Raw genomic sequence first — 27,430 nt, 5'->3', positions numbered from 1 at the left:
TCTGCTCATCTCGTATTTCCATGGAACTATGCAGGTGCCGTCGTTCCTTTGGGCACCTGCTACATTCCATTGAAATCCATTTGCGTTTTATTTGTCTCAAGGAATTTTCTTTCTTATGTGTTTAATAATTAGTCAAATTGTTTTTATTTCATATGCATTATAATTCTAGTCTGTACCACACTGAAAGTCTACACTAATCCTAAGACCCTTGACGTTGTATCTTTGTTTCACTTAAAGGTACAACGCGTGTTTGGGGGGGGGGCCTGTTGGCCGCGGGACTAGGACCGGGTAGGCTCTCTGCTACCACATCTCGGGACATATCGTCCGGAGCCTGCGGAGAGCCATCCCCGGTAGGTCTCGAGATTCTCGCGGGATAGTTTCTCAATTCATTCGGTAGATCATTTTCTTTTCCCTGAAACCATTCTATCTCCCACAAAATCAATTAACTATATACACTCATCTATGCACCTCAAAACATACCCTCAGACCCACTTCTGGCCGCTCTATACGTGGTGGTCAAGAACAACTTATCACTTCGGTCCTCTGTTTACTCTACTCCGTCTCTTTTCCTTTCCCATCTATCTCCTCCAGTTTCATTTCTTCTCTCTTTTCTGACTTTCCACAACCAGGCGATCTACACACATCTTCCTTCTTTAATAAATTCCAGATATACCTCGCATCCTCGATATCGTCATCAGAGTACTTCCAAAGGTACACCTCATATGCTTTTGATTCCCATCTGCCTAAACGGATTACGTCTTCAAGAGGTTGCCTATTGTTCCATTTAAAGGTGGCTCCTCCCACTCTAAAGGAGTGTCCGGATAGCTGGTGTTGCTCATCATATTTCGTCCAAACCCTTTTATAGATCGCCATTGCTGTCGACTTCGATAGTGTCACTAACTTTTTGTTTTCGTAGTACGAGAAAAGAGGTAGGTGTATGGATGGTAAGGTCGACTCTTCAATCGTTCGATGGATTGCTGCCCAAGGGCAAAGGAACGAGGGGATCTTGTCTAGTTGTAACCACTGCACCTCGCCTGGTTTGGCCGTTTTCGCATTGTACAGGGCTATCTTCAGGTAAGGGCCTTCCGAGATGATATCTTTAAAGGCTATCAATCGTTTCCCTTTTGTGTCTGTTACTAACTCCCCTAACCTTGCCATCCCCCAAAATGCCACTAGCGCGACCGTTAGCGCAATACGTTCCTTCTGGGTACCCTTCAACAACTCTTTCGCCAGTTCTGCGAGGTGACGTAGCATCACTGGGTTCTTCCTATCTCTTGGCCGATTTTTCAATTCCGCATCAGCGACGCTTGCTGCCTTCAACAGTAGTTTCACCGTCCTATCGTTTTCTTCCGGGTAAGGTAAATCGTGGAATAGATGCCACGACCTAATGCCCGTGATATACTTAGTAAGTGTTTTCGCTGTTACTTTATGCTCTTGGGTTCAACCGTTCTACTATCTTTTCATCTTCTAAATTCAAGTCACTTTGTCTTCCTGCCCACAATATGAATTCCCAAAGTAATTTCTGATTTAAAGGTAGTAGCTGACATCGATCTATTTTAATTGATTCCCCGAATCTCTCTAGTTTGGCCATTGCTGTACTATAGTTTTCTAGCGTCGCTTGTGTCCAACCACCGCTTAACAGCCTAGTCTTTATCGCGTTACTCCTCCACTCAAACGATCTGTCTCCCCGATGATATTCGTTAAGAGAAAACAATTCAAGGTGTAAAGGGAGGATCGATTCGTTGTTAGTTTCATTCTATCTTCATACCTCTTCATCACAACCTTTTCTCACTTACCCATCTACGTTTTTCAAAAAGTACTTTATCTTTTTCTGATTTATTACCATTTTTTTTTTTTAATCTCGGACTAGAACTGTCTCCAGATCCTTTGGGAGTTCGATTACCACTTCAAGATCTCTTCCTTCGTTTATTTCCGTTCCTCTCGATAACTGGTCTGCTTGGTTCTCTTTGGACGTTACTCTCCTCGCTGTTATCATACAACCAAGTCGTGTGAGTTCTTTTTGAATTGCTTTCCACTCGTTATTCACTAATTGATTTCTAGACTTCTGTTTACTGATAGTTGCTTGCGTTGTCGTATTATCGGTGTATACGATGAAGTCCTTGTTGGTCGTCGACATTATCTTTTCAACAACTAGCAACCCTAATCGAACTGCAATGGTTTCAAGCCATGCGATGTCACGTTTCTTCTCTTTCCGTGACATCTCTCTATTCATCGGTCTGTTCACCAACTTAAATCTCGCCCATCGATCTCCCACGAGGATTCCTACACCATATCCTGTACTCGCATCCCCTACCCAGTTTATTTCTTCGGGTGGGACATCCGACGTGATCATCATTCTATCAAAGATCTTCAGTTGCTCCTTCCATTCGTTCAACTCCAGTTTAACTCCTTCTGGCAGTTCCCTCAATGCTTTCGGGTTATACCACTGTTTATCGAACCGATATAATTCCCATAGGTAACAACGTAATTTTGGTATGACGTATGTTATGTGGCTAAGTTGTCCAACTATTTTCTCTATTTCTTTCTTTTTACACTTCCGTCCACTTTCTAGTAAGCCATCTATTTGTTTTATTCTTTCCTCCTTCTTTTCAGTTGTCAATCTTACTGACTTCTCATGTCCGTTCCACAGAAATCCTAAGTATTTCTGCTCTGGTGCCCAATCTTGGAATTTCTTGTCGTTTGAATTTACCCCTAGTGCATTGCTTATTTGGATCACATCTTCCATCTTCAACAGCTCCCCTTCTTTCTTCACAAACATGCTGTCATCTACCCATCAAAAGACTCTCTCAATTCGCAGTAAGTTCATCAATATTTCTTTCCAAGCATCCGCCATCCAACCAAATGTCCCGCAACCTGCCACTCCACCGGATGGGATACGTGTGTCTATCCATATGTTGCCTCTAAAGTCCTTGATTGTCAGATATCTCCATTGCGATTGGTGAGTTAATCCTTGTCTGTACGCGTTCTTCCAGTCTACGATGGCTAACCAAATCCTTATGGCCAAATTCTCTTTGAAGTATTTCACCACCTCATTGAAATCGTCCCATGTTGTTGTGAAGTCTTCCTTGTCAACAAATGAATTAACTGAAGGTGCCAGGTCGTTCTCCACTTCATAATGTAAGTTCTTCAACAGTTCTTTTGCCCCATCTGAATAATTCTTCCTTGTGTCTTCCTCGTCACTCTCTTCTTCACTGTCTTCTTCTCTTCCTCTATTATGTTCTTCCACTAATGTCTTGACTTCTTTTCTGCCTCTAGGGAATGATAGATCATTAATCATACGGAGCGATCCGTCATTATTCGTTACGCTTCCCATCGGATTTGATCTGAAGAAGCCCCACTTTTGGAAGACCGTTTTGTGTGTGAATGGTCCAAATATCCGTCCAAGTTTTCTTTCTTTATATAAATTATTCATTATCTTTTCTTGTACTAATAAGGCTGATCAATGATTATCCGGTGTATACCACTTTAAGTTCCCTAGTGTATGTTGAGGTATTCCTTGATCAAAGCCTTCATTCAATCCTTTCCATACTTTACCCCATTTCTCTTTCAGTCCACAGTCTTCCAATAATAGTTTCCATTCTTCCAGATTCATTTCTCCTTTCCTTTTATCTGGCCAATTCCTCAGTGAACTCTCTGAATCTAACTCATACTCACTTCTTTCAGATCTACCATTGCTTTTCTCTCTCTCTCTCAACTCTCTTGTCTCATTTTTAGGCACGGTAGGATCACTGGAACTATTTCATTTCAACATCACGTAACAAACAGAAAAAGTTTGGAAAACAACCAGATAGGACACAATCAGTTTGCAGCTACGGTCTTAACACATTACAACTCTACACTTTTCTTACTTAGATCCTGATGCGGTTGGAGCATTATTCTCTCCCCCTTTATTCTGGTTCCCTTCTATCATCAAACGGTTAAAGCTACCTGGGCCTATCGCTGGGCGATCACCACCTCCGCTTTGGTTACCACCTCTGTTCCAAGATTGGTTGCCTTGATTATGATAACCTCCTCTACCTGAGTGATTCATCTGGTTTGTTCTAGTAAATGTATTTTGATAAGGGTGATATTGATGATTCGTTTGGTAGGACGGTAAGTTGTTTCTGTTATGGTGATTAAAGTTTCCGTACTGACTACCATTTTGCTTAGGATGATGAAACTGCTTCTTATGATAATTCGGGTCAAAATTGGACCCTAAGTAACCTTTCCCTCTCCGGTTCATACCTACTCCACTCGATCTCTCAGAATTCATCGTGGTTGAGGTCACATGGTTATTCCATACTTGTAGGTTCCTCCCCGTTATCATATCCGCGTGTGAGTCTACCACCGCTCCTGCTGTATCCCAAGAATTTGATTCTGGGTATACTAAACCATCTGTTGGACTAACATGTTGTAACGGTCCGCCGAAAGTATACGCGTTATCAACGTAGTGATAGTCGTTGAAGTGTTTTGCATCTCGTTCTGCCTGATCCAATAACTTTTGGTCTAGAGTTCCTACATCTGCCATTCCACCTCCAGCTAAACGATTCTCCCACACGTTCCTCCTGTGTGCTATATCATACCTCATCGCCGTGGGCCACTTCCCATGACAGTCGATTTGAATCTGTAAGCAATTATCTCTATGAGCTATTAATCTTGGTGCTATCGGTGATTCTTTCTGGTTCTCTAATGTGTCATATTTTACTTCTTGATACTTGATCATCAGATTGAACCTAACTAACCACTCTGCGAAAGATAGACAATATTCATTCAATACCGGTGACCCCGTATAACTATTAGTCTCAGCGTGACATGTCGTTGTTTTTGCTTTCCTCCTCACATAAGTCAGGTCTTGTAATAACCAACGAGGACAAAAAATGGATACTGGTACGTGGATGTTCTTATTTATCATAATTTCGTGCCAATATGGTGATAAACTAGTCATATGATTTCCTAACTTTTCTCCTATCACCATTGTTGTATTGACTTCCTTCTTTGACTTCGAGGTATCTTTCGTTTTCTCCGCAGTTGTCACCGGGTTCGGGTTCAATTCCACTTGGTCTAAGTCCATATCGAAGAGGTCGATATCTCTGACAGGTGTTTGATGTTTATGACACCACTTCTCGTACTCGTTTTTCAAAAGTTCAAATTGAGGTATATTTCCGTTATGAACTGCGGTATGTATGTTGTGCTTCCACTTCTGGTGAGTTAGCTCTAACAGGGTATTTTTGTTTGAGCTATCAATTGATCTGCCTATTATATCATTCAAAGACCAAGGAGAAATCATCGACATTGGTAAGCCTCTCTTGTTTTTCATTTTCATTTTCATTTTTTTTTCTGGGTTAATATAATCTATTTCCCGCACTCCATCGGGTTAATCTTTTCCGATTCCCTTTAACATTATTAGGTTAATCATCTTGATCTCCTTTATTTCATTGGGTTAATCTTTCCGATTTCCCGTATTCTTTCTGGGTTAATCATCTCGATTTCCCTTCTTTTTTTTTTTTTTTTTTTAGGTTAATCTTTCCGATTTCCTTTATAATTCATCTAACTACTTGGGTTAATCTTATTTCGATTTCCCACTGGGTTAATCTTCGTCGATTTCCCTTATTCTTTGATGGTATTGACTTTTAAGAAGGTTTCTCGATAGGAAAAAGGAAGTGGAGGGTATATGGGGGTGATGAATGGGGTAATAGTTGGGGTGTGTGATATACTGGAAATTGGTACGTTTAATTTTAATTTACCAAACGAGACTTACCTAATCCTGTTACTATTCCCTGACCACTCATTTCTTGAATGTTTCCTTGTATTATAGGATTGGTCGTCCCGTTTGACGCTATCAAGAGTTGATTAGATTGGTCGAAGTTGTTGGCACCGCCTTTACCACCCATTCTCTCGTCTCTTGCTACTTCTTCATTTTGATCTTCTTCTTGTTCTCCAATGCCTCCTTCAATTCCTAAATTCTTGTTACCTTCTCCTGATTGTTCTTCATCTTTCCTGTTTTCTTTTCCTTTTTCTCCGTTCTTTTCTCTTTGAGCTGTTCCTGATCTGTTCCTTTCTCTTCTGTTTAATTCAATTCCTCCAAGTCCATCTGCATATTCTTGAGCCGACATATCGTTTAAAAGATTTTGGTTTTAATATAAGGAAAAAATTTTAAGTCTTAAGATGAAATTTGAGTTTCTTTGCGAATAAAGGAAAAGAAAATTTTTCGACAAATAGGGTGAGTAATAGGTTTACCTTTGGGTTTGTCTTAGAAAGATGCTGTAAGAGAGATGAAGTAGTTGGTGAGAACTGTAGAATTTCGAATTTGAAATTCGGTGGATGTCTAAGTCACGACTCTACTGTCGGTCCCGGTACCTACTCTCCTGGGTACCGGGTTCTACTCACCCACTGCTCATCTCGTATTTCCATGGAACTATGCAGGTGCCGCCGTTCCTTTGGGCACCTGCTACATACCTTGAGTAAAGTAGGTGGAGCACCTCTCATCACAACTCCTGGGGTACAGAACAGCATAGACTTGTATTTTTACAATACAAGGGTGAAGCATGCAGTGATAGAGTGAAGAAAAAGAACTTTTGCCAAAAAAAACCCATGCAGAAAAACTTTTGGGTATTACTGGGACCTCCTAACATTTGGGTTGGGGGGGCTGGGGCTGGGGCCGGGCTAAACTGGAGCAACTGTATTTCCCTGGATCTTTTTCTCACCCGCCATCCACCCTTTGCTTAGTACTTGTAATTAATCTGGCCATGTGGTAAGATTGATTGTAAGGGATTTTTTCTACTAATGATACTAATCTGTTACTCTAATACGGTGTTAGCTCCCCGGGGGACTGTATGACATGTGTACGTGGTGTAGCCTAGCTCTTTGTGCAGAGCTCCCCGCCTACAGGGCCTGGTTGTCCTACCCCCCTAGCCTAGGTTAGCCCCCCCAAAAAACCCAGACACTTTCTATGTAAGGTATTTGGGTTTGCATAGGACAAACCCACATAACACATGTGATGCATGTAACTTGAGAGTTTAATGCATTTGATCATAGATCTACCATCTAGTCCCCCAGATACCAAATGAGAAGATGTATATCTTTGATAGAAGTTGTCATGGGTTTCTGAAACAGATTAGTAAGTCTTATTGTAACCAAGTACAATGACAAATACTAACCCTCTATAGAGGTAATTCTTTGCCCTAATCCATCTGAGAAAGTGTTGTGCACAAGTTTTGCACAACTCATGTACTCTTGATCTGAAATACAAAGTAGCACATGAAATCACCGCGAGCACCCTGAACATGTAAGGAATATAGTGATTGGACTCCCCCAAGATGACAAAGTTTACTTCCAAACCTGGTCTCAAAATAGCAACTTTTTACATTGCCACTCCATCACATTCCTATTTATGCTCAAAGTCTCAAAAACCATCTCATAATGTCATTGTGTGCGTAAAAACATCCTAAATACCCTGAAGGTGAAGGAAATATGGTCTTTGGAGGCCCTTAGAAAGCTAAACTGGCTTTTAGACACAGTCTTATTGTACTGCCTGTCCAGATAACCCTTCCATCATCTGCAAATCCATTCTTAAAACCTCAAAAAACATGTTGTGCTCCCGCTTTGCCTTAAAACACCCAGAAACTCACTGATTGTTTGGGCATATGAAGTCAGTATTGTAGTCATTTATTCTCCTGTAAATGGCATCCATTTCCTCACTATGCAACTTTCTTGTAGCTCACTTTCATCATCTTGATATTCATGCTCAAAGCCTCAAAAACACCCCTATCTGACACCCTCAAGCCTCAAACAGCACAAAATTTGTAATGGATCAGCATATGAGTGCAAGCAGCACATTTTCCTTCTAATTCCAAATGATTCCCCGTACTCCATTTGCCCAAAACTTACTCATTTGAGCCACACAATACCACTTCTGAACTTATTGGCTCCCTTGTACCTTTCATTTGAATAAAGAAACAATGGGGTGTTTCAAGGCAAATTAAGTTATTAAGCTCTTCAGTCTCTAACCCTTCAATCATTCAGGTGTTGTGCATTATAAGTGAAATAGTCACAATATATCTGATAAAAGAACAAGATGAAGGCAATTACAGCACATATTTGAAACAATTGAAGGGAATACATCATACATCTGGCTGAGTTAGATTATATATTATTCAGACTTGAAAGATGAATCACACAAGAAGATCCCTCTCCACATTTGTATCTCATTACATTGCTTCAAGTTTGTTCTTCTGTCTTCTAAAGTCAAACCTATTAACTATATCAGGAAGCCTTTCAAGATTCAAAGGACTTCAATCAAATCATGAGTTTGTGGCTTCCCTTTGCAAAAAAACTTTCAATCATCAATTTGATTGCTCTCTTTCATGATAATTAATTGAAGGTCCAGAGGAAACATAAGTCAAATCCATTTTTTTCTGAACCAAAAAAACTCAGTACAAATCAATTGAAGGCCATTTGTGAGATACATTATACATATCACAATTGAGAAAACAAATGGAAGAGTTTGACTTTGATATCTTAAAGGTTCTGAATTGGGAACTACACAAGATCTTAACAAAAATTGAACAAGATGCTCTGAATTCACCATCAAGTCCATCATGAGCAGAAGTCTCCATCAAATCACACTCTACTCAGTATGAGGCATCAGATTCAGTTAGTCCCTTCAAGGCAGATCTAGTTCACCATTTGATCAATTTCAAATGAAGGTCAAAAGGTTGAAATTGGACTTCATTCAGATTTTGTTTGATTGGTTTGACCAGTTGAACTTGTAGTGTATATTATCGACACTGCACAATAATTGTTTCATCAAAGCTGTATTTAATTTCAGTTTTATTGACCCGTTTGATGAAGTTTGACATGTTTGTGAGATAGGTGATGTAGTTGCAAATCAAGTATTCGGTTGAATATTAGTCAAATTGAGTTGTTGAATTTTTGAGTCGTTGAATCAAGAAGTTGATAAGTCATTGGGCTGAGCTTGAGTTGAAGGGTAGAGAAAATGAAAAAAGTGGTGTAGGGTTAAAATTTCACCGTGTCCGGTAGCGTTGGCTTGTCAACAAGCACACACAACTTCCCTTTCTGCCTCAAAGGGAGTTGGTGTGGGCTTGTCGACGAGCAACCCCCACACGGACACAGTGTTTGATGGGTGATTTCTTGTGGATTGGAATGTGATTCATCTCGCAGGGGATTAGTAACCTTTCCTTTATAAGCCCCAGTGAGGACTGAGTCCAACAAAAGACCGGATTTAATAGCACATTTTAATACATTTTTTTAAAAAGTCTGGTGGCAAACACAAATCAAAAGACAAGGTGAGACAAACAATAGTATGTAAATAACAAACGGAGACAAAAGGTGTGATTGGAAACAGCTTGACTACAAAAGCTCACCAATGCAGACATGAGATAAAAAGGAAGCAGCACCTGATACCCCGAGGTGGACCTGAACAACAGAGGAGAGGAGGGGTCTGATTCCAAACTCATGCAAGTGGTCCATCTTTTTAGTATTTAGATGTATACTTATGCTAACAATGAAGAATCACAACATCGTAATTTATTTTGATAATTTGGATAGGATCAGATGTTAAGGTGATCTGTGAAGCTAAACTTAGTGTTCATACCACAGACGTCAAGATGGTCTTACTTCAATTCAGTATTGAAGTATATTCCACTTTGAATTCTTGACTGTTGGATGTTTTGATTGATGTTTGATGTGGTTGATTGGTTTAGGGTCCGTTTGGCTGCGCCATCTCATCTGACATCCAACTGGGCCTTCTGCCCAGTCGGGGTTGGGCAAAGAGATTGTCATCCTGATTTTTGGTGACAGATGACGGTCAGATGGTCTCCAGATGTGCAGCCGAACGGACCCTTAGGTTCCTGCTAACTCTTTCAATGATCTTAAAAAAGAAGATATTTTTACAAGGTTAAGGAAAGTAAGTCTGGGTTCACAAACAAATTCAATCACTTTGCTCTCAATTGCTGATTCACAATGACCATGGTTATAGGATGGAGGATCATCCTATGATAAGGCCTGATCAACAAATCACATGGCTCAGTGAGAGCTATTGCTTACACAGTGCACGCAGGTACATGATAAGGCAAGATAGAGTATGAGATGCAAGGGCGGGGTACTGGTGCTATCAGACACTTGTTTGCGCCATCAAGCGCCCTGTTTCTATGAGTTCCTTTTGTGCTCAGTGGTGCTATGGACCCTTTTAGCACAGAAATAATCTGCTATACCGGGCATATTTGAAAACTGTGATGTGACTAAGCTCATGACAATAGCTATAGCATAGTGCAAGCACATATGCAAAAACAAATAGCACAGGGGGAGTGCCGTGGGCATTGGTAGCAGGCCAGGTGACCACTACGGCCACCAAAATACCTATTCCAGTCTGTGCACCACTTTTTAGAAGCATACATTCTCATAGCGGGTCCTGCACAATGCAGTGGCCTGGTAGGCGGATTGCTGATATAATGCAGAGTAAACAATTATCCCAGCTGGATCCAGGGTATCACAAGGACAACACTCAGCCAACAATCAATTGACACCACATCCATCAAAACAATCAATACCCCCATCTGTATTCACACCAGCTCATCATCCCTAGAAACAGCTGGGCCAGCTTGTGGGCTGCACTCAATCCCTTGATCCTGGAGTTGTTGATTCTGGGCTTGCTAGTGGGTTGCAATTGGACAAATTATAAAAGGTATGACCCCTCTGCTGGATTATTTCATCTTAGCATCTTTGGATTTAAAAAGTTTTGTATTCAAATATTGATCAAATGCCACTCTCAGAAAAATCTTCTCACATCTCAAACCAAAATACCCTTCAGGTATCAACACCAAACACAACTTCGACCACCTAGCCCAGCTCTCATAAGGCCAGGCTTTGTTGCCCCCCCTAAGGACTCCGTCAGCTATAAGTATTGTCAATTCTCTTGATTCATCTGGGCCTCTTGCTCAACGTGCCACTCCACCTTGACCTGCGACTCTTAAGAAGACAGCCCAGCGAACTTTAAAGGGAAAGCTTAGTTGGATTTTTACAATCTATGATATCAGAATTTGGATCAGTAACAAACTTTTCATTCTTTTTGTTATTTTCTTTGTTCACTGGTCTCAATCCTCTACTAGTAAATGTGCTAGATCTCATAACACTTACCTTTCCTTCTGGATTGGCCTTGGTCTTCTTCACCACGGCAAGAGTTGAATCCTTGTGCTTTACAGTTGGTGGTTGAGGTGAAGCAAGTTGGTTGGAAAGGGGACCAGGGCTTCCATTGCCAAGACACTACACCAAATGTAATCTTTACCGGGCGGTAAAGAAAACTACTGACATAGAAAAGTCCTGAGGCAACAGGAAGAGAGCTAAAAATCTGAAAAAATATGCACCTTGTTCCTAGATGTTGGGGCGTCATGATGAGTAACTTTTTGTCTTTTACACGCAGATATTGGTTAATGTACTAACAATAAAGGCTGAAAATCATCAAAAACCCACATGTAACAATACCTGAAATTTGGGTCATGATGATGAAGACAATATTTTGTGGTCTAAAAACTTCAATAACTTTTGCAATTCTGCTCCAAATAACTCGATTTTTGGTTCATTCAAAAGCTGAACCATTCTGCTTTACACTTCATAATGTCAGCAAGGTGCTATCTAGTCATTTGAACGCTCTACATATGTCCAAACAGTTCTGCATGAATAGCTCCGTAGGACCTTCTTCAGACGGGCTACAGATGTGGTGTCTCAATGAAAAATGTAGAGGAAAGACTCACCTTTTCAATGAACCAAAAATCGAGTTATTTGATTCAGAACTGCAAAAGTTATTGATGTTTGAAGATTTCAAAATCCTGTCTACAAAATCAAGGGCCAAATTTCAGGTATTGTTACAGGTGGGTTTTTGATGATTTTCAGCCTTTATTGTTAGTACATTAACCAATATCTGCGTGTAAAATACAAAAAATTACTCATCATGACGCCCCAACATCTAGGAACAAGGTGCATATTTTTTCAGATTTTTAGCTCTCTTCCTGTTGCCTCAGGACTTTTCTATGTCAGTAGTTTTCTTTACCACCCGGTAAAGATTACATTTGGTGTAGTGAGAGTTGATTGACAAGTGAGAGTGGTACGAGAATCATTGCTAGTGATCACAAAGCCTGGCTGGGAACAGGAAGGACTAGCTGGGCAAAGATTTCTAGTTGACAACCTACCTGGGACTTGAAGGCTTTGGGAGGAGGTTTGGGAAACAACTTTGGCAATTTGAATGATGTAATATACAATAAGAGAATAATGAAGTTCTGTTCAGATGCTATTTGGAGAATTGCTATCAAAGATGATATAACAAAAAACTCTTACCTTATGATCTTCTCAGCAGTCGTTTGAATATAGAAGCCTGATCCACAAGTGGCCCAGAGTCAAAAAAAATTCAGTTCCAGGGGCCATGTTTTGGTGTTTGAAGGCCTGTCCAAACACCACAGTCCATCTTGGGCCAGGTTGGTAAATGTATTTTTGTGGTGTATTGTGGCAAAGGAAGGTGGAGGGAGGTCTTGAGGTTGAGGAACACACGGGCCCCCGGGTAAAGGGTTTCTTTTTTTTTAAAAAAAGTGCATAAAGGCTGTATTGCATAAAACACTAAATAAACATGTTAGAATTTGATAGGATCTTATAAACTTTGGAGAAGATGGCCATTAATCAAGACTGGGAGGTCGCTTTATTTTAAATATACAGTTGTTCTCTTGTTTTTTTTTGAAGTTTGATTCTTTTTTTTTTGATAAGATTATGAAATCTTTTGGATTTCAATCACCTTTGTGCATCTAGCACACCCAAAGGAAAGCGGTGATCTGTAATAACCTTGGTGCAAGCACACTCTCTTGGAATTCAGTGTAAGTACAGAGTCATATAGACTCAAACTTCTTGGGGTACGGTAAAGGGTTTTTTTATATTTTGGAAATAGTGGAATGAAAACACAATCTCATTGCGGGTTTTGGAGCACTGGGTTTTTTAAACCTGGGTTGCGGTGCTCTGGCCCCGCAATATATAGTGGTGCTTGCTTGAGACACCCAAGGAAGCTTTTGGTTGCAGGCTTGGAAAAGGTTCATTTTGAATACAACAAAGGGAATTGCGGGTCCAAGCAGCATCAATTTTGTGGGTACCTATGGGTTGTAATTTTTGTATTTGGGCACAGATGCCTTCACCTGACTAGGTCGAGCGCCTCCGGGGGCTTTCTTGCATCTCTTACCGTTGGCAGCTTCCGGGGGGGACTTCAAGCTGCCACAAATTGAAGGCAATTTGAAAACTGTGTGTGTTGTCCCCCTCAACGGTGTTTGGGATACTGGAAGATTGAGATGGATGAATCCCACTGGCATCAAGAAGTCCTAGATCTGATAATGACAAGTTAGCATAGCTTATGAAGCGTGATTAGGAAATGAAAGTGGCTTACCAGCATCTGGTAAGTCATCCGACTCATTGCCATGTGCCTGATTGAGGTCGGAATCCAAATCCAAGACCTTTGCAGGCCTCTTCTTTGTGTTGGAAGAAGTAGTGTGCTTGGTCTTTTTGGAAACAGATGAAAGGGTGGTGCAAACAGTCAAAGGCAAACCTAACGTTTGCAAAGTGACGGGTGATTCAAACATCAAGGGATGGATATGGGGTTTGTTTGAAAGATCCAAAGAGGACACGGAGTGAGTGGGTCTGGTGCCGGAAGGTAGACGGTTCATGACTTTGTTCATCAAGGGGGTCAAGAGTGACAAAGCTGGTCTAGAAGGCGCCTTGAGGGGGGAGGTGAATGGTGACTTGCCAACCTCAGTCAAAGCATGACTGACAAAGGGTGGGGTGGAGCCTGGAGCAGGAAACCTAAAGCAAAAGGGAAGAACAGCCTTCAACTTTGTTGCAATTGGTGATACAAATCTAAACACGAAGGAACTAACATTGCTCTTTGCCCCAGGAGGGCTTGTTTATAGCTACAAGTGGGAATCACACAGCTCATGACTTTGATTCTGCCTTGGGGCAAGCCTTTAGCCGCAGACCTGCATGGAATACAGAAATTCAAAAACATATCAATATCAGTCTGGGTTCAAAAGAAAGACGACTAGAGAAAAAGGCATGGAGATGAAAAGAAACAGACAAGGGAACATTTGATTGGTTGACCATACTGCGAGTGATGATAGTGAAAGGTTCTTGGAAATGTATGATTTTAGGGTTCTTTCTGGGAGTTCTTTCTGGCGTTGACAGACATAAAGGAGACTGTTGTTTTATGAGTGTTTTAATTCTTTGGCTAACTTGTGGTTGAGGAAATGTTAGGCTACTTTGCCGGAAGCAGATTGACTTGGGAGGAAATCTTATTGTGCCATGGGCGGTCAATGGAAAGACGTTGTAGCCAGAGAATTCATTGAATAATTCATTGAATCAATATTGATGATGAATGGAACGTGTTGAAAAGGGATGAAATGGGACGATGGTGAGATTCAATGCTGAGTGAAGGTGATTGAGAGAAGAGGAATCACAGTGCCATTTTACTACTCACTGGCAGGCCAGTGGGTACATCCAGCTCAATCCAATCTCAATCCAATCTCAAATCCATGTCAGTTCAATATCAATCCAATCTCAATGTTTGGCCTAGAGTCGCAGACAAGCAACCTTCCAGAATGAACTGGAATAAAGTTTGCTTGCATGTCCACACATGAAGGTGTCAGAATGTCTGGAAGGTTTGAGATATTATGCAGCCCATGCATATCCCCCACTCAAACATAATTGGAGGTCAAACTCAGGATGAGCCCCAAGACCCGGGGGATTGGGGATCCCCGCGGGGCTTCCCAGAAGGCTCAGGGGTCGAGCCAGCCTGTATTGGATGACCATACCCCGTGGGATAGTCATTCCGGGGGGTCGTTCTGGTAGGCAAAAAAAATTGAATCACCTCGGGTCTCCCGAGGTGAATAGTGGTCAATGATCAATCTCAATCTGTAGCTCAAAGCGGGTCTATTCCCCTGCTTTGAGGTTTCAAAGGGTGTGAGCTTGCCTCTTCCTGGCCAAATATTTTCCCAAAGAGCAGATATATGAATCAAATTTGTGAATGTACGTTCACTGCCATTACAAATCCCAACAAAACGGGAAGAAACCTGATTGATTTGAGGTTTTTTTGTTGGTTTTTGTTTTCAAGCCCCGGGTATTTGCCGGATTCCCAGGTTTACCCGGAAAACCCCGGCTACCCGGGTACTCCCGTCAAGGTTCTCGGTCTGGGAGCCGTTCTAGGTCTGTAGTTGAAAAAAACTGTTGGGTTTGCCGGGCTCGGGCACCGTTCTAGCGCCTGGGAAAAAAACTGGCTCACAGGCGCCTCGAAACCCGGCTTTTGGGGGTTGGGGCTCATCCTGAGGTCAAACTGATGTTGAACTGACATTGAATTGAGATTGGATTGAGGTGAATGGAACTCACTGGCCTGCCAGTGACTAGTAAAATTACACAGTGAATAGGATGGAGGTGAGATTCAATGCTATTGTTGGAACAGTTCCGATCTGTGATACAAAGACTAGTGCCAAATACAGGCTTGCTGTGCTGCGCGTCACCTGTATTTGGGGGAAAAAATGGGCGAACATGACATCAATTTCTAGAATAACTGTACATTACACAACCACACCACAAAGACAAAAAGGTGCAGAGCATTCCTTGATGCATTCCCACATGCAGAAGGTGCTTATGCTCCTGTTCCCAGCATCTTTCCCCAGCCACAGGGTACTTAAGCTTAGCACCCGGTGACGCGGCGCACAGTCCTTCTGGACTTTCCATAAACTTGTTTGTGGTAACCTTTTTTGGTTTGACTCTAATATATGCACCACATAATGCACTTGCTTTTTTTCCGTTTTGCTTTGCTTTTCACACCAACACAATTTGCACAACAGAGACCTGAGTAAAAAAAGGTAACAAAAGTATTCATTTCCCTTGATTCAAAAAATCGATTAAACTTCCAAAAGTATCAGACCAGCCTCTTTTTTGATGGTGTCTTATCTTATTATCTTGGTATTTTCACTCAATGCAACATTTGATGTGCCACAGTGCAGACAGCTGGAAGATCAAACACACTAGTCTAAGAACAACCCGCGCCATTGGAAGATCTTTTATCCTAATTGTCATCCCTGAATGTGATGACTGGATTGTCGGGGTCAGGAAGAGACAAGCAATAAGAATAGGTCAAAATGAGTCAAAATGAGTTTGACACACATCTTGTGCAGTTTTCCGTTTACGAGCCAGCCCATCACTTCAAAGACCCACCAATGCATGGATTTCGAAAATCCACCATTAAATTTCCAATTTTTCGAAATTCTAAATTGATGGACCGGTGCAACCTTCAAGTTCTACACCCGTGCCCCGGCTCCCTGGTCCCTCATCACAAATTCCACATTTTTGGTTTTTTCCTCGGTGTTTTCCTCCCCCCTTTCTGAAGCCTACTGAAGGGCATTTCAAGGTCCTGTCAGAGAATATTTCATTCTACCACCACTCTCGAGTGGATTCACCCTATGTAAACAGTAGTCAAACTGCATTTCTGGACTGTACCTAGATTCTATTTCCTTTCATCTGAAAACCACTCGCATCCATTTACATATGTACCCTGAAATTTGAAAACTACAAGTCGAGACCTGATACCACCCAGGCACGCATGATCATGTGCCTGAGAAGTACCAAGCTCGCACCGTAAGCTCCGCATCTCACAACTTTGTTCAGAAAACACCAAGTTCACAAATTCAAACCCAATCCATCCAAACTCAATCCATCCCCAAACTCAGATCACCACAGCTCACCACAGCCAACCTAGAATATTCAAGCCACTATGCCGATCACTGGACACCCCTTCCATCCCACCGGCACCCAGGTAGTAGCCAATTTAGAACGCATTGCTGCTCACGAAGCGAGCGGTCTCCACACTCCCAGCCATACACAACATACCAGTACACCCAGCCAGCGCATCAGTACCAATACCAATACTACCGAAGTGCCATCAACTGCTACGAACAAACCTCCCCGCAAACGCAACAAAACCAAAAGTAAAAAAGGTAAAAGCAACAAGCGAAAGCGAAATGATACCGGCTCTGGCGCTGAAACGGAGGAAGAACCGGTGTTCGACCCAGCCGATTTGAAAAACTCTGATAAAACCGCGGTTCAGCTTTGATACTTAGCAGAAAAGCATGCCACCTCCGGCATGAGCAATGATATCCTTGAGTCTCTACTTGAGTTCCACGAGGAATTGCAAACCATGATTGCAATCAAAGCCCTCGAACTTGGCACCACCGTCTCAGACATTGAAGCAGTTTTGTAAGCGACTCATTTCTTCCATATCTGTAGTATGTACATATGTATGTACACTACACTGACAAGAAGTGATATGCTTAGTGGAGAGTACATCGGTGTTCGCCGCCCTTCGCGATGGAACCGATTCCTCCAAAGTCCCAGAGCCAGAGAAGTTTTCAAAGCAGGTGAGTTAAGTATGTACAACGATAATCATCCTTCACTGACACAGGCACGGTAAATTACGATTAGCTCGAGGTGTGGGTAGTGGTGAAGGCATGAGACAGCTCAGTGCGGTGTGGAAAAGCATGACTGAGGCGGAGAAGGACGTCTACAAGGAGGCCACTCAAGAGACCGATCCGGCCAGCCTTCAAGCTATGGACGAAGACCTTGCGGAACTGGAAGTCGGGGCTCAATCTCGCAACGAAACACTACAGTCTGGATCCAACACTGTAGTCAATCCACGAAGTCTCAAAAAATACAAGGATAACGCTGACAAATATCTAGATGACATCATGAAAAAGGTGAGTACTTTTTATTGATAACTTGCAGATGAACACTTCTGAGTGACGCCTCGAGTTTCTGCAACAGAGCATCCCTTTTGCCAAATCTAACCACTTTGAGATGGTCATTGTATGCGTTTCCAATCACATTAATACTCATAGCTTTCAGTTCACGCGCTCAACGGTAGGTGTCACGAAAATCGTGGAGGATATCTACGCAATGGATGGCTTCAATAACTTTGCAACCGAAGTCCAAGCACACTTGGTTGGTCGAAAACCCGGTGAAATGACCAAATCCAAATCAGGTAGGTTTTCATAAGGTTTTCTAAATATCGGATTTGTTTCTACATGCTTAACGGATGATTTCATTTATTAGAGAATAGTCGCCAGTTTCATAGCAGAGTCGTTGCGTCCCTCTCAAGTTATTGCAGTAAGTCTTATAGACTGAATGTAATTCATTAGTCACAGCTGATATATACCTTTATTCAGAGGAAGTAACCGGGTTGAAACATTGGCCATGGAGTAGATGTGATCTCACTCTCGCGGAAGCCGGATTCAAACTTGAATTACTCCCTGGCGCACGATCAGTTGAAGCGACCTTCAGATCAGTCAGTAGCAACATCACACGTGCCAAACTCTTGGCCCTCGAAAGCGACCTCGAGAACAACTTGATCCGCCTGGCTCCACTTAATCAAACAACTCCGGCTCAACCTCAACGCACTGCAAACACTGAAAATACTGAAAATACTACCGATACTGCTACATCTCGCGTTCCCCCTTCTGATACCCTAGATTCCATGTCTTCGGAAACCGTGTCGCATTCATAAATATCGTGTTACTGTTTGTTATTTTTTTGTTATTTTGTTTGTTTCAAAGTTTGTTTCTTGCTCGATATGAAATGATAAGACAACCAAAGGATACGAGTCACTCACGGTGATGATAAGAAACACCTCAGTTGTACGCGCTCAATTAACATTCACGTTCGAAAAAGTGAATTGAGTTTGGCAAGAGTCAAAGGATCATTTACGATATTGATATCATGTACACTTTAAGCCTGAATTGACTTCGGCATGCATCATCCATTTCGGCAAGCATCCTTTATGTACAAAAAGATATCGGTCACTATGATTACTACACTTATAGTTGTGCCCGATGTTCTATCTAAAGGATAACATCGTTGAGAAATTGAGATATCGCGAGAAATTTGTATAGGAAGCCAATCATTAATGCAATGCAAGTATTTGATGATTCGTATACAACGTACACGTAATATAAAGGTTATCTATTGATAAACATTCAAGTCACGATTCGCGTCTTCAAGTACACTTCAAGGCTTCTCAACCTCCGATGATCGGGTGGAAGGTCATCTCTTGGACTTTATAACCTGTGAGTCTTTTGTCTTCCTTCCAACTCCTCATTGCTCCAGATCTACACTTATCATCCACACCATTCGAGTTATCATCCATCCACGCCACTTTCACTTTCACTATCGTGTTTTACTTGAAATCTTCTATACTACTTCTCAACTTGTCAAGTCTAGATTATACCTCACACATCGCATCATGTCTTCACCCATTACCAACCGTACCGCCATCCAATTTTCCCCAAGTGCCTTAACGCCCGGCCTTCATATCTCGTCATTTCCAGTCAGTTCAGCAGCGGCCAGTTCGATCTTAGAACTAATCAAGTCTACTCGCGGGAGCGCTGAGCGTGTCCCCGTCTCGATCCCTTTAACTGCGCACCCGGGAGTCCACCAAGGCCAAGATCAGTGCATGAAGTGTGGCATCTTTGGGCACCGTTCATATCAATGTGCTCAAACCTCCAATTCAGCCGAACCGATCCCAGACTGGCGCCGTACAACTAACGGCAAGATATACAGTTTAAAGGCATTACTCGGTATGCCTCCTTACTGCAAGTGGACTATGGACACGCTGTTGGAAGATACCTCGAAGTAAGTCTCTTTGCTCTACTTCTCAACATCAACAACATTTCTCACTTACATGCCTCATCTAGTCAAAACATCTACGATAAGAGCCCATCTGGCACGCCCACCCCTATCAGTGTCACAACCGACCTTTCAAATGGCCAACCGACCGATTTGAATACTCGATCGATGAATTTGGATCCACCTTCCACCAACAGCAATCCGAACACTGCTTTGACCAAGATCATCGATCTCGAGATTGCATCATCCCCCGACAGGATTGATCTGACTTCCCCAAACGCCACTCCTAAGGCTACCTCATTGTCAAACAAGATTCCGTCCATTCATTCACACTCGAAACAAAGTACACGTCAAGCTTTCAAAGGAAAACAAACTCAAGCTTTCAACCCGGTGGTGTCCCCATGGAACGATTGGTCCAAGATTTGGAGTTGGAGACCGTGAGTGAAGTCTCCTGGAATCATACGATGTTACATAAGATCGCCAGCTAACACATCGTTGGTTCTTTGAGTAGGAAGGAACAGTACCACTGCTGCTGCTGCTATAAGCGAGAGTGTTACAGGCTTACGCGTGTCTAATCTCTTTATATCGAATTATAGACAATCTCTTGATATCGAATTATAGACACGAGATGATTGCTTGTTATATTACAGATAGATAGTAGTGATAGGTAGCAGCCTTCCGTAAAAGATATTATGATACAAATTTCCATTGACTGTACACCGCGATACAAGATGTGTGCTGATTCTTATCCATTTCCTTTTTGGATTATATTTTCTTAAGTTTTCTATGTTATCTTTGTACTACTACATATGTCGCTTGTGCGCAAACGTCTCAAATTGTTTCATTTCGTTTCATTTCTATTTGTTGACCGGGTTATGAGTTATTGATTTGTAATATTTATATATATATATAGTGGATACACGATACTACACGATGAGGAATGAAATCAGTGATATGACTGTTTGAAAAGTGAAGATGAGGAAAGTTCGTGTGACTTTTATACCTGAGTTCGAAGGTGCAGATACACCACTTTGAGGAATGAAAGCGGTTTTTGAAGGTGAAGATGAGGAGGTACGGCAAAAAGTCAATAATGAAAAATGACCACCGTCAAAAGGAGCATATAAGCCAGCGCGGACGTATCTTTTAGGCGTCATCTTCATAGTCTTCGAGTAAGCTTTGTGATTGAGCGAGAAGAAAACACTCACAATGTAAGTTTGAAAGGATGTTTCGAAGGTGAAGATGACGCGCAATGCAAAATTTTCAATAATGAAAAATGTCCATCGTATAGAGAAGCATAATAACCAACGTACAAGCGTCCGTATGGCTTCATCTTCAAGGACTTTGTGTACGGTTTGTAAGTGAGTGGCCCGTAAAGGCCTGTTTTTTAAGATGAAAACCTTTTTTCAAAGGTGAAGATGATGCGCTATCAAAAAAACTCAATAATGAACAATGACCGCCATACAGAGAAGCATATAACTCAACGTGCAAACATCACATTGGCTTCATCTTCATAGACGTTGTGTGTCTTTTGTAGCTGACTGGATGCAATTAACCTCTTTTTTTTCGATTGATATTGTTTTTCGAATATGAAGATGACAAGTTATGGCCAAAAGTGAATAATGAAAAAGATCCGCGATGCAGAGAAGCACATAAACTCACGTTAAAACATCAAATTTGTGCTCTCTTCACTATGTTTGTGGCCAATACGTGTCCAATTTTGTGTTAGATTTCATGAAAAGCGTTTTGAGGGAAATCTTGCACAACACTCGTTATTGGTATCTGATACAACTTGAGCACAAAGTTGGTATGGACATTATGAAGATAGCACAAAATCAATGTTTCTACGTGAGTTTATGTGCTTCTTAGTATCGCGGTCAATTTTCACTAATAGCTTTTTTTCATATCTCCTCATCTTCATTGTTGAAAGACACTTTCGATCCCGAAAGTCATGTTTTTCCTTCAGAATCGGGTATAAAAGTGACAGAAAGTCAGTGTAAATGTCCCAAATTCTCTATTTGCACGTTGACTTATATGCTTGTTCGTATTTGCGCCATCTTTCATTAATGGTTTTTCTCCGTAACTTGTGATCTTCACCTTCGGAAATGGCTTTTAATCCTAAAAAACAGGGGTTATTGGCTCACTCATGTACAAAACATACATTAAGTCTATGAAGATGAAGCAAAATCGATATTTGTACGTTGATTAATATGCTTCTTTGTATGGTGGACAATTTTTGTTAATGAGTTTTTTTCGTAACTCTTGATCTTCCTCATCAAAACTTGCTTTCAATCCTAGCATGTAGGTAATTTCGTCTCCCTCAGGTACAAAACTGACACGAAGTCTATGATGACTTCGTAAATTTGGTCTTTGCACGTGATTTTATGTGCACCTTTGTACGGGGGACATTTTTCACTATTGACTTTTTTCGATAGCGCGTCATCTTCACCTTCGAAACATCCATTCAATGGGATTGTAGGTGTATTTCTTACACGAACTCTATGAATATTACAGAACATAGACTGGTGTAATATGACTCATCTATATGACTCATCTGCGTGTTGGTGTGGAGGTCATGTTTTATGGACGACTTTTTACCATAACACGGCATCTTCATGCTCGAGAATCACTATCAATACTAGAGTCAAGGTGTTTTTTCCTTACTCTTATATACTTACTCTTATATATATATATAAACTCTTATAATTTTGAGTGTCTCATGTTTATTCTGATCAATTGCAAATATCATACAACAACGATAAAGAGAAAAATTATAAATACAACAAAAGACATTGAAATTAAAACAAAACTTAGAGAAAAATTACTACGATATTACTTCATGTCCTATAGCTTCGAGTATGTTTCTCATCATACCTTCATCGATTCCCTGTGCCCATTCCTCCTCATTGATGTCAGATACATCTCCATCACCAACCTCATCAGGCTCCTCAGGTCCACCTTCTCTAACGCCTTGAGGTATGATATCATGTCGGACTGGAACTGTAGGCATTAGATGCTCAAAGTCCCCAGCTTTGGTCGATCCAAAGCCATTCAATCGTAGTTCTTCCATCTTCTGAAGTTGCCACTGCCATCGCGTCATCAATTGCAAATCGCCTACCTGAGCTTCGGTTTTCAAATAGACCTGCTTGATCTTAAAATCCCACCGAAGAGTTAACTCGGCAATCCTGGTCAATTCGTTGTGAAGTACGCCTTTAACAATAGATACCTTGGCGCGTAATGAAGCAGAACTGAGTATATCATGTTCTAAGAACGGTTGAACTGATTCAGGGAGGATGTCCGACTGCGAAAGAGGTTCCAAGATGTTCCAGAGACGGTCAAAAGAAGTAGTAGCCCAACGCATGGCTCTTCGCACCTCCCACCCGACCCTGCGATGCTCCTCACGCCCTCGTTGTAATCGAGCAAGTGCTCGCATTCCCATCTGAGTGGCATGATCAAGTGCCCATGGTTCGTTTGAGTGAGTGAAAATTCCGTTGTTCCAGAAAGGATCATCGGCCTCGAGTTCAAGAAGTTCGATGTATTCAATTACTGGAGATGTTGGATGATCAGGGAACATGTCGGCGAACTGTTGGGCCATGTAGTTATAATTTGACAAGATTTTCTTCATAGTGCGTGTTCTTTTTTGAATGGCGTCCATGATACGCTCCTTCTCATGAGTACCTTTCGGAATGGGAATAATGGTTCAGGTAGAATCAACAAATGAGGTTATATGAAGGACTTACCAAGATGTGAGCTACCACCAACTCGGTTTTCTGGGTCCAATGGCCTTTGTTCGGCCCTCAAAGCTAGGAATCTGGTGCGCACCTCTGTCTTGGCAAACCAGACCTTCAATAACAAATCGAACGCGTCCTCTAATTGTTAATCAAGATTATTAAACATCAATAATTACGGAGCGATAATAAATGTGGACATGCTTACTTGGTAGATGAGTAAAGCAGTCAGGCAATCCAACTTTCTGCCGCTGTGCGGCAATCTCGATTCCAAGCTGTTGAACCCGTTCCAGCCGTTCAGCGGCTCGCTGCTCATGTGATCCATCCTCGAGCCTGTGATGGATCAAACTGGGGGTCAGTGAAAGATTTGGAAGGTGCAATTTGCAGGTGAAACAATCACGCACCAGACCTTATAATGCAAATCCTCAAGGCACAGTAACCTGCCCAATTCGATCTGTTGTCGAATTTTGATATCTTTTGAATTTTCAATATTTGCAAGTCTTTCGGATTGCCATTGCTTCCGGAAGAACGCTGTCGTATATTTGCGGCCGGGCTCATACGGGTTGAGCTTTTGACACCAATGGTCGAGTGTAGCTTGAGCTTCTTTGATGGTTGTTGAAGTCTTTTGAAGTCGCCTTAATAACCAATCGGCAGTGCTTAGTTGAAGGCCGTAGGTTAGGAATCCGGCCAGTATAGCTATCGCTTGCAGCCGATGTAATCGAGTCGACGTTCGTAAACCAGCAATCAGGCGCGACAAGAAGGACCAATTCCTTTCAAGTCCTTTGCCGTCGGATAAGCCCCAGTGATCAAGGTACCTAGGGTTGTAGAGAAGTTGACAGGCCCAAGTATGCACGTAGGCATGGAAAACAGAAGTTCCCAACATGATTCGACCTTTATGTTCAGGTAATAGATTGTGCTACGATTTATATTGAATCAGTATCAACAGGAGGTGATCAATAACTCGGTGAAAAATTCGAAACTTACCAATTTAATATGCTTGTCAAGATGACACCCAATGTCATACAAAACAGCAAATCGTTCGTCTGGAAAGTCGTCCATGATATGCTTCATCAAGCTTAGTGGGTAATACATCCTGGTGAAAGGAGAAAGACGGCTCAAATCAGTTAATCAGAATTTGTAGAATGATTAGAATGGACTACTTACTTTTCGCCACTTTGATATATATTGGCCATCACTAATGGAACATCGTGTCGACAGGCGGCTGCAAATAAACCAGTGTCATCGCATCGGTCCCACGTCGAGGAGCTTCGAGTGTCGTTCGCTGTCTTGTGCGATTCAGAGCAGGGATCCTGTGGTTTCTTTCGAGTCAATATCTCATTACGCAGTTATTTTAAGGAAAATAACTTACTTCGGTTGCTGCAACATTCCCAGTAGCTTGGGCAGCGGCTAATTTGGCATCTTGTTGCTTTATTTTACTTGGCTTAATGAATAAGGACGGGTATTGGCTTTCCTCAGGTTGGTCTTTGCTAGCGAGGATATTATGTCGATGTTGAAAGTTTCCGTCCATGCAAATAATGAAGTCAGGCTCTTCAACGGATCCCTTCGTCTCATTCAGTACCGGCCCAAAGCATCGAGGGCATTTGCCTGCCCAAAGGTCCTTGCTTGACAGTTGAAGTCCTTCCGTGAGTAGTGTGCTAGCAAGTACAGTGATACGGGTGAAGAGGTGAGTAGCGCTGGAAAAGGGCTCTGATAGGTTGCGCCGAGTGCCACGACCTCCTCTTGCTCGAAGGGCTTTGTCTGACCGCTTGTCCAGGAAATTGAGGTGGCCATCAATATAGCTTGACCTCGCAGCAACCGTCGTGAGCCATAAGTGGTGATGTTGTTGTAATAAAGTAATCGAAAAGGCGGTGCGAGGTTGTTTTGGAGAAGCAGCTATATAACCTTGATGTACCAGCTGGATGGGTTCAGGTAAGCATTTGCAAAATCGGACTGGTAGAGATATTGATCGTCCTGTGATAGCGGTGGAAGGTCAGTTTCGAAGTGTGGAATCGGATTTCATTGAGTAAAAGCCTTACCAAGAATGTCGATTAAATCCATTTTGCGAGTATAAAACACACCTGCGTGACACTGGCAGTCCGGGCTTACATCACCAATGTATGATGCTTTTGTAGTCCAGTTCAACGTAGCAACTTCATTCTCGAGGTAGACGGCTGTGATCTGATTTTCGAGACCTTCCCATTGCTTTTGAAGGGAATCACGTCGGGCTGCATAACGGTATCCTCGATGTTTTTGAACAAATCTTCGAATTGCTCCATCTCGATCAAAGTCTTCTACATCAATCCAATCGTCGTCACCATCATCATCGGGCGGATCGGGATCATTTTCGTTCATATTCAATAGCATAAAGTCGTTGGCATTGGGCTCTTCAAGATCAAGATCTCCAGTTCCGTCGTGAGGGGTTCTAATTGGGCCTCCGGCTGGCTCGTGAGGATGGTGTGGGGTGCCGCGGAGGAATTGTTTCGTGTCTAGAATTCTCTTCATAAACTTGGCTTCGGCCCTGGCTTCAGCTTCCGGATTGGCTTTCTTTCGACGTTTACGATCATCAGTAACGTTGGTGATGAAACCTCGCAGTTTTCTGCGGCCACCCATAATGAGTACCGGTGAGGTGACTGTTGGACGCTTATTGGACGGAGGTGTGGAATACGAGTATGTGATAATATGGTGTTGAATTTGTGAGCTTGATGTTTTCTGAATTTGATGCGGAGAGTGGTAGAGTGCTGAGCTGACTACATATGTATGTGAACTTGGTGTTTTCTGAACGAAGTTGTGAGATGCAGAGCTTACGGTGCGAGCTTGGTACTTCTCAGGCACATGATCATGCGTGCCTGGGTGTTATCAGGTCTCGACTTGTAGTTTTCAAATTTCAGGGTACATATGTAAGGCCCCGTTTGGTATAGCTTTTAGCTTTTATAAATACATTAGAAATTAATAGATTATGCATTGCATAATCTATTATTTTATGAAGCCAATTTTCAGATCTGAAATTCAATTTTCAAAGCAAAAATCAATTGATGTTGTTTGTTCTTGTTTGGTATTTCATCAAACTTGACTACATATCAATCAAAATCTACTATCATCTTGATTTTTGATGGGTCAAGTCGTTTAGAGATCAACACAACTTGGCTATTGATCCATTGATGACTCGATAGAATACTAATGGGTTAATGGAGTTAATCAGTAGTGAAATGATCACTTGGTCCAAGTTTGAACTCCTCAGTCTATATGTTCACCAGGAAACAGGTGATGTTGTTTCTATCTATCACCAGGAATTGGGGGAAATACCAAAGTCAAATTGATGATTGTGAAGGTCAACTTATTACAAAATGAGAGTTGAACTTGTAAGGATCACAGTCGTTAGCAAAGATTGAAGTCGCGTTACAACAATTGAAGATATACAAATCAGACTAAAGTTGATAAACATGAACATTTGAAGTTTCTTGCGTGATGGAAAAAGAATCGTTTGCAGTTGTCAAGATTTTGATCGGAAGTCGTCTTGAATCTTGATGCGACGGAGCCCCGAGTTTTGAGGCTTTCCCGGGTTGATAATGGATTATCGAGACTTGAAAGCTGGTCTGGAGCAGCTTTCAAAATGATCCAAAATAATCGATTATCGACTGAAAAATGGCTTTCGAAAAGAGGGGCAAAGAAGGGCAAAAGCGATAACAAACGAGTTTTTTTGAAAAAGTGTAAAATAGATTATTTTCAAAAAATAATACATTTCTTCCAGTTTTTGTAAGCCATACCAAACGGGGCCTAAATGGATGCGAGTGGTTTTCAGATGAAAGGAAATAGAATCTAGGTACAGTCCAGAAATGCAGTTTGACTACTGTTTACATAGGGTGAATCCACTCGAGAGTGGTGCATTCTACATGCCGGCTGCCGTGACTCGTGAACCTCATCACCCTCGAGAAAACCTAAACGAGCCGTAGGATGCGCGAGCGCGGGACTCTTGATAAGTTTAGAGATCATCT

General features: G+C 41.8%; 4 protein-coding genes across 4 annotated transcripts; 2 read left to right on the top strand and 2 right to left on the bottom strand.

Moving 5' to 3' along the window:
* Nucleotides 1-3,865: 3,865 nt before the first annotated feature.
* MELLADRAFT_103530 (uncharacterized protein) lies at nt 3,866-6,113 on the bottom strand (the record flags this gene model as incomplete). Its single annotated transcript, XM_007406366.1, has 3 exons — nt 3,866-4,038; nt 4,939-5,253; nt 5,759-6,113. 3 exons carry the CDS (start codon nt 6,111-6,113, stop codon nt 3,866-3,868), a joined length of 843 nt encoding a protein of 280 aa, XP_007406428.1.
* Nucleotides 6,114-16,810: 10,697 nt separating this feature from the next.
* On the top strand, nt 16,811-18,595 carry MELLADRAFT_94500 (uncharacterized protein; the record flags this gene model as incomplete). Its single annotated transcript, XM_007406546.1, has 7 exons — nt 16,811-17,137; nt 17,213-17,292; nt 17,359-17,453; nt 17,518-17,789; nt 17,938-18,073; nt 18,152-18,198; nt 18,260-18,595. 7 exons carry the CDS (start codon nt 16,811-16,813, stop codon nt 18,593-18,595), a joined length of 1,293 nt encoding a protein of 430 aa, XP_007406608.1.
* A 735-nt stretch (nt 18,596-19,330) lies between these two features.
* Nucleotides 19,331-20,334, top strand: MELLADRAFT_103529 (uncharacterized protein; the record flags this gene model as incomplete). Its single annotated transcript, XM_007406547.1, has 3 exons — nt 19,331-19,719; nt 19,782-20,150; nt 20,229-20,334. The coding sequence occupies 3 exons, from the start codon at nt 19,331-19,333 to the stop codon at nt 20,332-20,334; spliced, it is 864 nt and encodes a 287-aa protein (XP_007406609.1).
* A 2,200-nt stretch (nt 20,335-22,534) lies between these two features.
* MELLADRAFT_103528 (uncharacterized protein) lies at nt 22,535-25,790 on the bottom strand (the record flags this gene model as incomplete). Its single annotated transcript, XM_007406365.1, has 7 exons — nt 22,535-23,075; nt 23,295-23,388; nt 23,451-23,579; nt 23,647-23,771; nt 23,843-24,073; nt 25,067-25,409; nt 25,517-25,790. The coding sequence occupies 7 exons, from the start codon at nt 25,788-25,790 to the stop codon at nt 22,535-22,537; spliced, it is 1,737 nt and encodes a 578-aa protein (XP_007406427.1).
* Between the last annotated feature and the right edge of the window lie 1,640 nt (nt 25,791-27,430).

Source organism: Melampsora larici-populina (assembly GCF_000204055.1).
Source record: "Melampsora larici-populina 98AG31 unplaced genomic scaffold MELLAscaffold_6, whole genome shotgun sequence".
NCBI lineage: Eukaryota > Fungi > Basidiomycota > Pucciniomycetes > Pucciniales > Melampsoraceae > Melampsora > Melampsora laricis-populina.
The sequence above is the reverse complement of the archived record's forward strand: the minus strand, read 5'-3'. Positions and strand labels throughout refer to the sequence as shown.